Source organism: Scomber japonicus, chromosome 13 (assembly GCF_027409825.1).
Source record: "Scomber japonicus isolate fScoJap1 chromosome 13, fScoJap1.pri, whole genome shotgun sequence".
NCBI lineage: Eukaryota > Metazoa > Chordata > Actinopteri > Scombriformes > Scombridae > Scomber > Scomber japonicus.
Window position 1 is genome coordinate 14,735,712 of NC_070590.1, and position 15,388 is coordinate 14,751,099.

The 15,388-nt window shown below is 44.2% G+C and overlaps 1 protein-coding gene across 1 annotated transcript; it reads left to right on the forward strand.

Moving 5' to 3' along the window:
* The first annotated feature begins 1,092 nt into the window (after window positions 1–1,092).
* Window positions 1,093–13,055, forward strand: mntb (MAX network transcriptional repressor b). Its single transcript, XM_053331309.1, has 6 exons — window positions 1,093–1,489; window positions 4,847–5,474; window positions 5,568–5,609; window positions 5,952–6,063; window positions 11,337–11,529; window positions 11,739–13,055. The coding sequence occupies exons 1-6, from the start codon at window positions 1,417–1,419 to the stop codon at window positions 12,554–12,556; spliced, it is 1,866 nt and encodes a 621-aa protein (XP_053187284.1). The 5' UTR covers window positions 1,093–1,416; the 3' UTR covers window positions 12,557–13,055.
* The last annotated feature ends 2,333 nt before the right edge of the window (window positions 13,056–15,388 follow it).

The following is a 15,388-nucleotide window of genomic DNA, read 5'->3' on the forward strand; positions in this document are numbered from 1 at the left end:
TCAAAAAATATTTAATACATATATTGCTGTTTTTAATTCTTTGAAATCTATATTTTTTATATTTTGTAAATAAAACATGTGGGCTTATTTGGACACACACACATGGGCTTAAATAGTGTCACAGTAGCCCATGCCAAACTTTTGACTTTTCTCATACAATATCTTTATTTTATACTCCAAAATGTACATGAATTAATTAATACATTTGAGAGTTAAATCTAGCTTTATAAATGAAATGATCTCCCTCATAAATCATGTCAGTATCCATGAAAAACACCTGAGGTTTTAGTGAAGTTAATGGGTACACTTACCCCAACAGTTGAAAACATTCGTTAGAAAATTAGAATAGTAATCAAAAAGTAAATAATGTAATAAGTTACATTACTTTGATGAAGTAAGTGAAACAGTTACATTACTTACATTTTAAATAGGGTTATAGGTTATAATCTGTAAACTATTGCATTTCCAGAGTAACTTTCCCAACCCTGAAATAAAATAAAATAATTAAAATGTATAGTTTAGTATGAATGGTTACTGTGCCTTAATCTCAGCCTGCTGAACAACAACAACAACAATAATATTAAATACTAACCCTGATACTAATAATAATGATACTGCACATTTCAGCTGCCTCTTCTCATCCACATGCAGCAGTAAAGCCCGCCCCTCGCCGTGTGATTGACAGTTGTGATCCGGAGACAGCAGGGTGGCCAGTCACGCTCTCGCCATGCTAATGAGGCTGGCTCGGGCCGGGCGGGTGCCCATGTGGACCAGCACCATGCCTTGTTGTTCTGAGCGCTGATTGGCTCACCGGGCGCCAGATCGGTGTTCATGCGCTGCGGGAAGGAAAACACGGAGGACGGCACGCGCGGACGGAACTCCGCCGTGTCGACTCGCACGGAGATAACGCGGGTACTCCGGCAGCTCGTGTTGCTCCAGGAGTTTATAAACTCATGTGATGATGATAACGATATATATAACGTCAAAGAAAGTTAAATGTTGCGCTGCCCGGGGTGACAGCGCGGAGTAGCATGCTGTGATGCGGTCTCCGGTGCTTGTGAGAGGCCGTAGTAACAGGGCGGGGCAGGACTCCGGGGGGGCGGACCTTAATGAGAACACGACTCGCCTTGTTGTGTGTGTATTCCCGTGCTCTCATCGCCATCTTGTTGCAATCCTATTTTTTTTATTTTTTTTAATTTTTTTTACGTATGCGAGGATCTACTTTCCGATCGCTCGGATTAAAAATCACCCCTCTTCTTACAGGAGAAACGCAAGGGGAAGAAAAGCTCTGGCGTGCGGGTGTGAACCTTGCACACGGCGCGCTGCCTACCGGGACTCTACCTACCCCCAGCTCGGTCTTTTTTTCCTCCTTCCGTCCCGGGCCACCGGGTCGCCTGCCGTGAGGGTTTCCACGCAATGAGCATCGATACACTTTTGGAGGCGGCCAGATATCTGGAATGGCAAGCCCAGCAACAACAGATCACACGTGGTGAGTTCAACATCGGACCGCTGCAGCCTGATCCGGACCACGGCTCTTCTTTTATTGAACCGTATCCCGTCACTATCTTACTTGGCTTGGCTTGCGTTTACAACCGACCCGCCTATAGTGGACGGAAGCATGTGTAGTCTTCACGTTTGTCATACTGGAGTGATGCCAAAAAAACAGATTAAACTCTGCAAACCATCCACTGAACCCGAGTGGCTGATTAGTGCTCACATTTGTCTTCTCTTTAATGCGGAAACAGGCAAAGTTGAACTACTTTGCGCGCTCTCGGTGTTTGTGTGTGTGTGACAATTTCAACACTCAAGTGACTCACCGTAGGCGCGCGTGCATGTATGTGTGTGCGTGCGTGTTTCTGAATGTGTGTGTGTGTGTGTGTGTGTGTCAAAGAGATAGCAGAGGCGCTCCTCTCCATTTATGCTCTGTCTTTTGTCATGAGGTCGAGAGTTCACTGTGTGATATTGCAGCAGATGCATCTAAAAGCTCAAATGCATGTTTTTAAAACTCTTACTTTTATAATGTTATTTTACTCAGGGTTATAAAAGGCCTTCCTCCCCCATCCTCCTCCTCCTCCTCCTCCTCCAGGATCGATTTGCCCCAGTTTTTAACCGTCGAGCACCGGCAGGGCGGTGGCGAGCAGCGGCTGCTCTTTACATAATACCCTGACATCGCTCAGCTATCTCATGACACACACCGGGGCGGGACCTCACGCGCTCGCCTCGTTCTCGGTGTGTATACCAGCACGCGCGACATTATAAAATATCCTATTTATTTGGAAACCTATGAGTTGTCAATCAAACGTAATGATCACTAAACAATATGAAAGACAATTGGAGGGGGGGGGGGTGCTTTTTGTGTTTTTCCCCTCTGATGACGTGTCAGACAAATCAACCCCCTCACCCCCCCTCTTCCTCCCCCGCATACTCGCCCTACCGCGTGCCAGGATCCGCCCACAACGACCACGTGCACACCCTGGCTCTCCCTCTCTCTCTCTCACACACACACACATGCACACACACACCCCGCCCCTCCCCTTCAGCCTACTGACAGTGGCGGGTCAGAGAGGGAGAAAGGAGGGAATGGAGGGGGGAAGTAGGGCACCTCGCCTTGCTCGTCCCCACCCCACAAATTCAGACTCAATGCAAAAGTTATGTAATTTACGTTTGCGTGCAGTTGGCAATCTGGAGCATGGTGAGTGTTTGTAGTCCCAAAGCTGGAAAACCAGTCAGGGATGCACCAGAGTGCCAAAAATACTCTCAGCGGATGCCAGTTTTTATCGTCTCTATTTGTCACATATTTATTTTCACTCTTGTTATTAGTCTGAAATCTTCCTTTTAAAAAAGAAAGGGAAACAGAAAAAGAAGAAATTCCTGACTAAAGTGGCTTGTCGTGCAACTAAAAAACATTGTAATGCTTTTTAAAAGGACACTTTTGGACACCCAGATACATTGGTATGATATGTGCCAATATTTTTAAATTTTTGTTTAAAAATATCTATATCTGACCCCCTCCCCCACACCCTAACCCTAACCCCCCATATAAAATTCGTTATCGGTCAGGCCTCAATGGTAATTCATGGACATGGATCCATAGGACATCTTAAGCAACAAGCTGTGTTTCACGAACCTCGTTAACAGGAGAATTAACTGCTTATATTGTAAAAAGGAAATGTTATAGTTTGGTTTTTGATTACAACATAGCACTATGAAAAGATCTTGATCATCCAGGTCAATTTAAAGGTTTAATTCACAATTATTCTGTCTTAAAACAGCGGTCAGGTGTCCATATGAGCACTGAAAGATGATTTCCTCACTGTAATTATTCCTCCTGTTCATACTGGCTGTTCAGATGTGCTTTCAGTGTAAATGATGTTGGCCAAAATCCACAGCGTGTCCACACAGTCATTTATAAGTTTATCTGAAGCTTATTTGAGGCTTTAGCAATTAATTACATTGTAATTGCATTATGAAGGAATTGTCTGATAGCCAGTATGAGTGGGAGGTGCTATTATGTCACAACAAACCTGTTTGGTGTTAATTTGGATACTTGACTCTTGTTTTAAGTCAGACTTGAAAAATGGTGAACCTGTCCTTTAACACCAAGCACAATGCGCTTGTCTGTCTTACACTGCAGAGTGGGACTTAAAAGAGATGTGAGTGCATCAATAATGGAGCAATAACATCGTAACTCCAATGCAGCACAACTAACAGTGTCTTAATTAGTCTGTTGTCAGATCTCAGACACAAACAGTAGTTTCATATGTGTATGTCACCATGATGAAAGTATATAACCATGCTAACCTTCTCAAAGGTGAACTATTGCCCTAGCTGAAAGGAAATTGCGTCACCAGGCCGGTGCTGTCTCATCTGGAGAGGAGACCAAAGTGTTACTTAACACGTAGCCAGTCGTGTTGGCAAGTAGTGTTTCTGTTTTGTTCTATAATGGTCATGATGGCTGGGGTGTGTGTTGGCGCCGTGCAGGTTTGAGGAATCCCTGGGATCTTCTGTTTCTAATGTTGCTGTTTCCATGGTAACGGAGGGCTTTCCGCATTGCTTTAAGTCTGCCTGTGCAGTAACTACTCACTTGTATCATGTGTATGTAAGTGTGTGTATGTGTGTGTGTGTGTGTGTGAGAGCCTCTGCATACTCATCACAAGCACAGCGTGGGAACGCTCCTCTTACAGTGTGAATTTAAAAAAAAAAAAGAAATGTATTTTTACATTTAGTTTTCATTTGCAGTGTAGCAACACTTAATTTATATGTTGTCATGGCGCGAGCTCTGGTTCATCCAGTGTGAGTAGCTCCTTGACAATCGGCAGCTCCTGTTGGTCAGACGGTGCTGACAGCCCAGGGGTAGAAGCATGCTCAGTGCTGGAATGGTCCAATCACAATGCAGACAGAGGGGTGGGGGGTGTCTCTCCAGTCAGGAAGCACATACAGACACAATTTCTGTGGTTATTTCCCCCTCCCTACTGTCCGATTCCCTGATGACATCATTCCTTGTGTGTGTTGTGTGCATGTCATGTTCAGACATATAAACTACACAAAGTGACAAAAGATGAACAAAAGCTGCATAATGTTTTGGATGTTGGATTATAAATTATAAGCAATTAATGTTTTATAAACTGTATGGGCATTCTGAAAGTAAGCCTTCATAGTCATGTATTAGTGTTGCCATATCATGCATTTAAGGACATGAATAGCAAATGTAACCACTGGAAATACTCAATCATGACGTTTTCTTACATGTGAACTGAGGTTCACTGTTTAATCATCACACCTACAGGTTACATCCACCCTTATCTTCTGTACTTCTAACTTCTTTTGTGCATCTTGTTTTCTGCAGAGGAAGAGCAGCGCAAAGAGAAGGAGCTCATCAACAGGGAGGCAGAGTCCAGACGTGTGGAGCTTGTTACCTCTTCGTCCCTGACAGTCAGAGCCAACCATGTCACTTGGTGTGATGATGCTCACCGTCAACAGCCGCACCACCCTCCTGCCCCTCTACTGCCTTCTCTCCCGCCCCCTCAGGTCCCCATTGCTGTCATTCCAATGGTCCCAGTTGTTACTGCCACACCCTCGGTCCCAGCCCTTCCACTCCCAACGCCGATTGCAGCTGCAGCGACAACACTCTGTGGCTCCCCGCCAGTCAAGAATGCCTCCTCCCCTCCGCAGCAACAGAAACAGCAACAGCCTCAGCCTCAGCAGCAGCAGCAGCAGCAGCAACCAGCCTCGTGCCACCTGTTGTGCGCCCCCCAGATGAAGTTAGAGACAACTCCACAGCTGGTTGGTGTAAATCCCAACCAACCACAACCACAGCCTCAGGTTCAGATTCAGTACCCAACCTCCATCAGCACTAATGGCTCTGGCTCTCAACATGCACTGATTTCTCAAGCTCCACCCACATCTCAGCAGCGGCCTAATGGAGTGATGATGGAGGACCTCAGGGGGATGGAGGGGAAGAGAAGACCTGGAGGGTGAGTTTATGTTTATGTGTGTGTGTTAAATTTGATTTTAGAGTTCAGATGTGTTCATTCTTTGTGTTTATCATTAATGTTGTGTGTTTGCAGAGCGGGGACCAGAGAGGTGCATAACAAACTGGAGAAGAACAGGTCAGTCATTATCATATAAACTTCTCAATGTTTGCAGTTGGTGCTAACCGGCAGGAATGAAAGAAAACAGGCTTGTTTTTTCTTTAGCTTGACCAACCATACACACATTTTTGTGTTTTTATGAAAGAATTTTATAAGCCCAAAGGTCATGGCATTTCCTCAGCCTATAGAGAACCATGAAATCCTTCACAAGCGTGCAAAATCATAGTTATGAGGTCTCTTTAAATGACAACAGCATGGTTTACTTCTTCCACTTACTAATAAATGAGGAATGTTTTCCAAGGCGGTTAGCTAATGACAACCATACAACAAAGTGTGACTTTCTCGTTTCTGACTCTTCAGGCGAGCGCACCTCAAAGAGTGTTTTGAGACGCTGAAGAAGAACGTTCCAAATGTTGACGAGAAGAAAACCTCCAACCTCAGCGTTCTCCGCAGCGCCTTGCGTTACATACAGGTAGAGTTGCAATACAGTTCCTCAGCTTTCCCACCACAGTGACACTGCCAGTCTGTAGATATCTGTGAGGTCTAACTCAACATTTTAGGGACGACTGGCTGCTTCTTGTTTTTCATCTTATTGTTGTTTCTCTGGTTTTGAACTGATTGGTTCTGCTCTGGGAACAGTGCAGGCTTTGGCCCGGTGTAATAGAGGCACAATGCTGGTTTTGTTTGGCATTAAACTGTTTTGTGTTGGATGTGTCTTGTGACAATGATACAGTATTCACCAAATCAGCTCATAACAAAGTGGTGAGTGGCAAGAGGCTACTTTTCTTCAATGCTAGTTTATATTTGAAGCATTTCAGATTCTTATCCTGTGGAAGTGATGTTGTGTAACACCGTCCTCTAGTCATGTAATGTCATGCAGTATGAAAAGGAAAAATAACTGGTTGTCCCAAGAACTAAGCAGATTGAACGGATAAAGGCAAATCACTTTAGTTTAGGAAGACTTGTAGCATATTAAAGCAGAGTAGGAAACTGACATTGCATATGGAACCATGGAGCTGATGGTTGTGGGGGAGGGGACAGTATAGCCTGAAGTTTTCAGTCTACAGAAGTAGGCGAGGGAAGATTTCTGCACTGTGGCAGAGATGAAATACAGCCTGGAGTTAGATTCACTAGTTCCTTTTTTTTTTTGCAGAGTAGCCACTCCATGAGTTTAATTCAGTGAAATAAGCAATTGGGAGATAAATTAGGCTGTGAGATAGGAGAACTTGTTCAAAACAAGACTTGCTGCAAGGTCTCAGGCCATTCTTCAGGGAGCGCAGCACAGAGGGATTTGAGGCCTTTGAGGTCTTTGACAGGAGATGGTAGTTGTAATATGAGGCTGAGCCAAGCTGCTTTTGAGGAAATGCAGACCACACAGCCCTACTTTTTATGCTTTAAAAGTAATGTACTGGACTGATAGATCACTTATTAATCAAAAATGTCAAATGTTCGTGTTGTATATGATTTTAAATTGAATATTTTGGGGATTTTGGACTCTCAATTACAGGCATTTTCACTATTTTTCTCATCTTCTAAGACAAAACAAATGCCGCCCCGGTCGTCACACAGCCTGCAGTACACACTTGGTCCTCATTAGGTCTGTTCCCCACTCAGGATTGTCACAGTCAGCACTTCAGATTGATGCATTGACTCGGAAAGGATGGGGGGTGACTTGTATTCTCATATTCTCATCTATATTCCTCTCCATTTATGTAGCTACATATGTAATTCATTCTTATAGGCTTACACACTAAACATTAATTTGTGTTTCTTTCCTTGATAAAGCCTCCTATGAGCAATATAATGGTCTCCCCCCAGTTACTGCAGTTACAGTATAATCAAGCTCTGTCCCACCATAAACAGATACAACAGCTACATGAGTCTCATGTTTTACCTCTAAGACTCATGTTTTAATGCTGTTGTACATCATCTGTGATGTCAAAACATTAATCATTGTTATAAAATCCAAATTCTTCGGTGAGCATCTTTCCTGCTGTCAACTGAAGAGTCGATCACATTGGACAGTAGAGAAAGACATAATGGTACACATCTTTTTAGGCAAGTTCAGCCGACATTGCTACATTTAACACCAGAGCTGAGAGCTCGGAGCAGGAAACACTGTCGCTCTGCTTCACATTGTCCTCTGCTACCATTGCAGTTATTTATTTAGACCATTTAGAAAAAATGATCTGTGTGTTATCCTGTGAGACCCAACAGTCCCCAACAGTCCCCCATCAGCGAGCAGAGCAGCGAGGAAAAACGTTCCTTTTAACGGGAAGACCAGAACTGGGCTCCAAGTGGGTCCATCTGTCTTGACTGATTGGGTTGAGAGAGAAGAGGGAGAGAGAGAGGCACACAGATGCACAGCAACATCAATAATAATAGAAATATGACTTATAATAATTATAGTAGTAACAGTGGGTATCAAGCAGGACGAGGCAGGCAGCAGGTGGTCCACAGTCTCAGCTCCACAGACACCTGTGACACAAGAAAGCACAACACTAAGAGGAAGAAGCCAAGGAACATACCTTTATGGTACAGATGGGAAGGTAGAGGAGGAGAGAGGAGCTCAGTGCATCATGGGAAGTCCTCAGCACTCTCGGCCTAGAGCAGCACAACTAGGAGCTGGTCCAAGGCAAGCCTGGGCCGACTCTAACTAAAAACTTTGTCAAAAAGGAAAGTTTTACCCCTATTCTTAAAAACACAGAGAGGGTGTCTGACCCCCCGGACCCAAACTGTAAGATGGTTCCGCAGGCTGAGTCTCATAGCTGAAAGCTCTACCTCCTGTTCTAGTTTTGGAGACTCTGGGAACCACAAGTAACCCTTTGTTCTGGCAGTGCAGTGTTCTAGAGGGGTAATACTATGAGCAGCTGTATTCTGGTCCGGCTGCAGCAGAGAGAGAGAGAGAGCACATTCTCCTCTAATCTATAATAAAATCGTAGGTTTTATTATAGACGAGAGAGTGTCTCACCCCGCCCCCCCCCCCCTCGCCACCTCTCCTCGTGTAAACCTGCCTCTCTCCCGCTCTCTCTCTCTGAGCCATGTGAGATTTGAGCACATGGCTAGCGCAAGCCTGGTGACGTCACCGCTGCTCGTCCGCTCTGCACATCTAGGTTGCAGAGAGACAGTGACAGGTACAGGGTGCACTAACGGAGCGTGCTCTCTGAGCATGTGCAGCAGCGTTATAACAGACACATATGTGCAGATCTGCAACAGCTGTATCTCAGATTTTCTTTGTCTTATAACCTCTGTCTCCCTCAATCTTTTCTTCTCTTCATCTCTGTCTGTCTCGCCCTGTGTCGCCCCGCTGTCTAAAGTCTTTAGAACACTTGGTAACCATGGCAACAGGCAGCAGGTGGTCAGGGCGCTGTAGCCAGTCCATCGTCCATGTCATTCTTTGTGTGTGTGTGTGTGTGCGCGCATGTGTGTGATGTAAACTAATTAAATTCAGCCTGTATTGGTCTATCTGTCAATGGTTGTGAATGATGGAGCAGTGATGTGACTTCAGGCGCTCCCATTTGCTCCTGTTGAATTTTTTTTTGGCCTTGTCTTTGTATCAACTATCTTAAGACCACACAGACACGTCTGTGATTAAAGTAAAGACACCTGTTCAGCCAAATATCATCACTTGAATCATTTTCACCTTTTTTTTAATTTGGGAGAACGTGTTGAAAGAGGAAGGATAAAACTGAGACAAGGGGGTGTAAACGGGGAGAAGGGTGTTAAGGGAGTGATGGATGGGGGGGGGGGTGCAAGTGTGGAGGAGGGGGCTGTGACTGAGCTAAAGCACCTGACTGGAAAACGTCCAGTCACATCACTCCTTATATGTAATTGCCCCAACACTTCACCCAATTAGAGAGCTCCTTATGCTCTTTTACAAACTGCTGCTCAAGCAGCCAAATCCTGGCGGATGAGGTTGCCTGGGAAACGGCTATGGGTGGCAGCTGTTTCCTTGGTGATTTGCTGCAGGACTAATGGTGTCTGGGTTTGTATGGGAGGACCTTGAAATGATGTTCGTGGATGCACATGTGCACATATAGAAGCTGTCGTTGTCCCTCTGCAAAATGTAAAAGTCTTTAGTGTGTCAGAAGTGTTTTGTCTGTTAACACAAAACCACCATTATACTTTCACTCTGTTGTCAAATGTTCAGACCATTAAGACCTCCTTTTTGGAAAGTCAACTATTCAACAAGTCAGCTGTTTAGTTTATAGTAATTTTATGACATTAACTAGCTGCACAGAGCAAAAGCTGACTGTTTTCTGCTTCTTACCAGTACAATCCCTTTGCTCGCTCCTCCCCCGCCTCTCCAGCCTCTGTTCTTTAACTAACACATTTTCCCCTTTGCTCCCCCTCCGTCCACCTCTCCTATTCCTCCCTTAGTAATCTGTGTTAATGTCCTTAGCCTGTCGTACTGTTTGGTTTTCATGCGTCAGCTGACCCACACAGAAACTGGGTCACAGAGACGGAGTGGTGGGGCCGGGAAAGCTTTGCTCTGTCTTTCTAAATCTTTCATTCAAGTGTTATTTCATTTTGTGTCTCCTGCTGTTTTTTATTTCCTCCATTTCATTTGTAAATCTGCACACAGTGGCATGACAGCGCTGCCATGGGCCTTAATACTTCCATTCAGTCAGACCTGACTGTCATGTTCAGTCTGTGGTAATTCAGTGACGTCAGAGTTGTTTGGATGATGTTGAACTCATGTGATTGGTGGAAACAGGAGACGGCAGGACATTTACTCCCGCTCTGACCTCGTTCTTTTTGAAAAACAAGCGTGATACTAAGGAAAAAGGAGGAGCCTAAGTAGATAATGCAGAGCAAAGCACTTGAACATGCTTTCATTGGCATGCATGCATCCATGCTGGAGTATGAATCTGGGATAGTGTGGAGAATTTCCAAGATTATGCAACCCGGGAGAATTGTGGCCAAAACTGCACAGAGGAAGTAGTTGATCACATTTCCTTTTTCTTTTGCCATGCCAGTTCTTAAAACTGTAGAAAACTATAAAGATAATTCTAGCTGGTCAGTGTGTATTATAAACTCTAATGTGGAGTCTTTATTCACCAGACAGAGCATGGCCTTTACGTCCGTTTCCTCTGTTTTTATAAGTTTCTGTGTTTTTATGATCTGACCCTGTTTGCCATGTTAATTAGCTGTCACTGCTCTTGACACCAACTCACTACACTTCCTCCATCTGTTTTATATCAAAACATTTCCAGGATTTCAGGAGGCGCCACCTCTTCACCTCTCTCAAAGGCTTTTACTGAAAACTGCTGCAGGAAGTGTTGAGCTTATTTAACGGCAGCTTAACAAATCTAATCAGCCAGAATTAATCAAGTGGCTGTTTTTGTGTTCAAAAGAGAAACTCAGAGCAACACAGTGGTTATGTATGACATGGCTGTTGTTGTACTGATGAAAATGATAGTGTTGAAACTCACTTATATTGTATTTGTATGTTAACCTCCAACTGTTCTTAATTGTGTTAGTAAAAATATCAGAAGAAGTGAAAAATGGCCTTCACATTTTCCCAAAACCTAACTTAACATAATGAAGAATGTTTTTTTATTCAACCTCATGTCCAAAAGCTCCAAAATATTCAGTTAATTATCATATATGACACACAAAAGCATCAAATGGTTAAGTTTGAGAAGCTGAAATCAGTGAAAAAGTCATTAGACAATCGACTAATCAATGAATTGTGTCAGCTCTAAATTATACCGTGATTGTTGTGTGTGTGTCACCCTAAAGACTCTAAAGCGTAAGGAGAAGGAGTTTGAGCACGAGATGGAGCGTTTGGCTCGAGAGAAGATTGCCACGCAGCAGCGGCTTGCCGAGCTGAAGAACGAGCTCAGCCAGTGTATGGACGTCATGGAGATCGACAGAGTCCTCCGACAGACCATCCAGCCAGAGGATGACCAGGCCTCCACGTCAACTGCCTCAGGTACACAGCACTTTACCTCTTACTTGCATACTTAACTAATTATAAGAAAACAACAGCAGCTTTTTCTTGCAAGTGGGGCAGAAAATAGTGGTTGTGATAGTCAAGAAGTTAAAATGAATCAAACACACACACACACACAAACACAGTACATACAGATGGTATTGTTTCTTGGATCTTATCATGATGACTGTTTCCTGTTTGACCTACAGAGGGTGAAGAGAACTTTGAGCAGGACATTGATGAGGACGTCCCCGCTCCTCCTGCTCCCACGTCCCTCCCCAAACCAGCAACCACCATCTTACAAACCCAGCAGCTAATCACCTCTCCTCTGTCGATACAACACGCCACCATGCCTCTCGCTGGAGTCCTGGCCACGCCTTCCCCCTCTGCTCCCCCTCTCCCTCAACCCATCGCCCCTGCACTAGCCCCAGGTCCACCCCTGGGGTCGCCAGCTCATGCCATTCAGACCCCGACTGTGCAGGTGCAGCCCACCGTCATTGCTCATGCCACTGTCTCCCACCCTTCAGTCATCCAAGCTGTCAACCACGCCCTGCCAGCAGCCAACCACAAGCACCTAACACACATTGCCCCGTCACCGGGCCCCATCTCCTCCACCCCTCAACCAATCGCGGCGGCTCCAGCTGTCACCGCCACTCACCAGCCGATTGCTGCCCAGCCCATCGGACACATAACCGTCCACCCGGTGGCTCACCTGGCAACACCCCTGCCATCCCACCTCCCCCTCTACCCCCAGGGCGTGTCTGTCTCAGTCTCCCAGCCGGCCATGATGGGCCACATCACCCACACCTTCCCCCACCACCCCCACGTCCAAGCCAATCCTCAAGCTAACACTAATGGAGCCCAGGTGAACGGCGCAGGCATGGTGAGCCAGGGGAGCTCTTCGCTAGGGAAGCCCACAGCAGTCCTGGCCCCCCATCCCCAACTGGTTGGGCAGGCTGCCGTCCTTAACCCCGTCACCATGGTTACAGTCCCAACCTTTCCCGTCAGCACACTCAAACTGGCCTGAAAGAATGAAAAACAGAAACGTAGGTGGGATGGACTGACAAATGGCAGACAGGAGAAGAAGAAAAATATCCAGCGCCCACCCAGGAAAACGTCTGGATCAGTTTTCACACTCCTATCAATAATCAATAGCTCTGAAAGATGCATGTGATCAATATCACCACAGATATCTAGGTCGCAGCTCTGTTCGTTAACCTGTTTCTGAACAATAACATTTTAGCAGAGTCAGAGGATCAGGCCATTGTTTGTGAAAATAAGACTGTGACATTCGTCCCCCGCTGCAAAAACAGGAACTTTGTTTTTCCTTCCTCTCTTCCTTCCTTCCTTCCTTCCTCTCCTGTTTCCTTCTTTCCTTCCTGTACCCATACAACCAGAAGCACTAACATAATAAGCTCAGTTCACACTCAGGCATCAAGGATTTACCTTAACTATTCACTCACTCATTGAGGGAATGCGCACGAGAGAGAGGGAGAGAGTATTGTTTGTCATTAGGCTGTTGCCGTGGTGATAACAGTATGTGCCCGTTTTGTATTCATATAATCGTGATGGAATAATGTCACTGATGCGATTTAGTCTCTCAAATCAGTTACGCTTTGATGAGATGTGAAGTAGATGACATCATAGTCAGAAAAATACCATCATGGTTTACCAACACAGTTCTGTACTTCTTGTTGTCAGGAACATTTTAAGATCCACAAAACTGCTTTTCCCATTTTCCCACGTTGCTCCATTAAAGGACCAGTGTGTACGATTTTGAAGGATCTATTGATAGAAATGGAAAATGATATTCAAGTATGTTTTCATTAGTGTAAAGTAAGCTAAGAATCGTTGTGTTTTCGCCATGTTGCACTGCCATGTTTCTGCAGTAGCCCAGAATGGACTAACCAAACTAGAGAGGGCTTTTCATGTTTTTTGTGGCCACTGTAGGTTCCCCAACACGCTTGTAAGTGAAGTGAAGGGATAGGGGAGGGGTATTCAGTAGATTGTACTGAACTCTACACACTGGTCCTTTTAAGTGACTGTTTAGCCCTCTTTCCATCTTCCTACAAACATTTACTCACCACTGCACTCACCAAGAGCTACCCAGAACACCTTGCAAGTAGATTAAGAAAAAGAATGAACAGTAGATGGCAGCACAAGATTAAAACAGCATCCGATCTACAGTTAAACGAGACCAAATTATAGAAACAGACACGTCTTTATGTGTTGTCAGCTCTTGATGATGTGTGCAAGTCTCAGGTGTCCCGTTCAATACTGGAGTTACTGGAGTTATTTATCCTCTGCCTCTTGTGGTTTTCTGTTTCTGTTTCAAACACAGAGCGACTCTGGAAATGAAGGGGAGGAGGGGTTTAAGGGGAAGAATTGGGACAAAACCTACTTGCAGCCTTAAACATGTAATCACTTTGGTGGTTTAATGATTACTTGGTTTTCTGAACATACTGCAGCATCTGATGTCACATCTACAGACAACTTGGACTTTGCCTGTCGGTCATTTGACACACATTGGATTTCCTCGTATGGAAGCTCAGACTATTGATTTAAGAGAAGAGCAACAAGTTCAAGTACAGCAGTCAGAAAAGCCTGAAAACAGTTCCATAAAAGTTAAGGGTTGGACTCCAGTTTTGAAATTATAATGTGTCCCACAGTGCAAATGTTGGCTCAGCAGTAGTGTCAGCGCTCTCCTGAAGAAGCAGTGATGTTTAATGCTCTTGGACACTTCTTTTACTGTCTACAATTTGATTCTTGCTCTGCACTCACAGCACTGAGTTATGGGCAAGATCTGACAAGCTGGCTTCACTGTGAAAACTCCTAAGTTATTCATACACCTACAGATTTGTCATTTGACTTCAGCGATTCCTCAGATGACCTCGCGGCTAATTGTTGAGTCATTCCAAACTGCTGTTTTCTTGTGCATTTAATTGGCTTTTATAACCATCAGTAAGTTCTCTCAAAACATTCAGTGGCAGGTTTCCTTTATGTGTGATGTTACTTTTAACTCACCGTAGGGACAATACAAGTTTTTATCCTCTTCACTCTAATGCAACAGCTCCCTCTGCTGCCTCATCCCAGACCTCATACTGATGTTACTCACACAACACTTGGGGGCACAACACAAACTTCCTGTGCTTTTAACATTCAGAAATTTATTGTAAAAGTTCATTCTTGACTTGATTTTGAAATAGTAGTTTGACAAAAAAAAGTCCTAAATTAAGAAATATGGAACTTCAGTGATTTGAGAAACTAGCCTCTGAAGAATGTCATGTGTGTTTGAAAACTCTATTTAAAAGCCAGCAAGTTGACCTTGACTTAAGATTTGTATTTGTCAAACTAGTGTTTTCTCACTTAAAGATTTAAAAAAAAGTTTGGATCTAGCACAAAAATGGTTTAAAAGCCTGGTCAGTCATTTGCTTAAACCTATCATCTCTTAGCATTTGATTGTTGATTTTGTGAAGAAGAATTAATGTTCGTTGTGACAATGAAGCAAAAATCCTCTTTTCCAGACCACAAAATGAATTTATATTTAAATTTCAAAATGGAAAATGTGTTGTGACACCCACTTCTCTTTGTGTGTGTGTGTGTGCGTCTTTTTTTCTCTGTATGTGTGTATGTTATTGTGTGTTTATCATGGCTCCACAGCCTTCTTGCCAGCCTATACATGTCACACTATAAAGTCTGTCGACTCCCATCAGTGTATGTACTCAGCGTTGTGTGAATCTGCTCCCCGCCTCCTCTGCTGTTTCTGTATGTCATGTCTGTATATGTGACTGTATTCAATATGTTTTATATTCTGTACTATAGTTAATCCTACTGTACCTGTAGCATGGCTCCGTTTTTT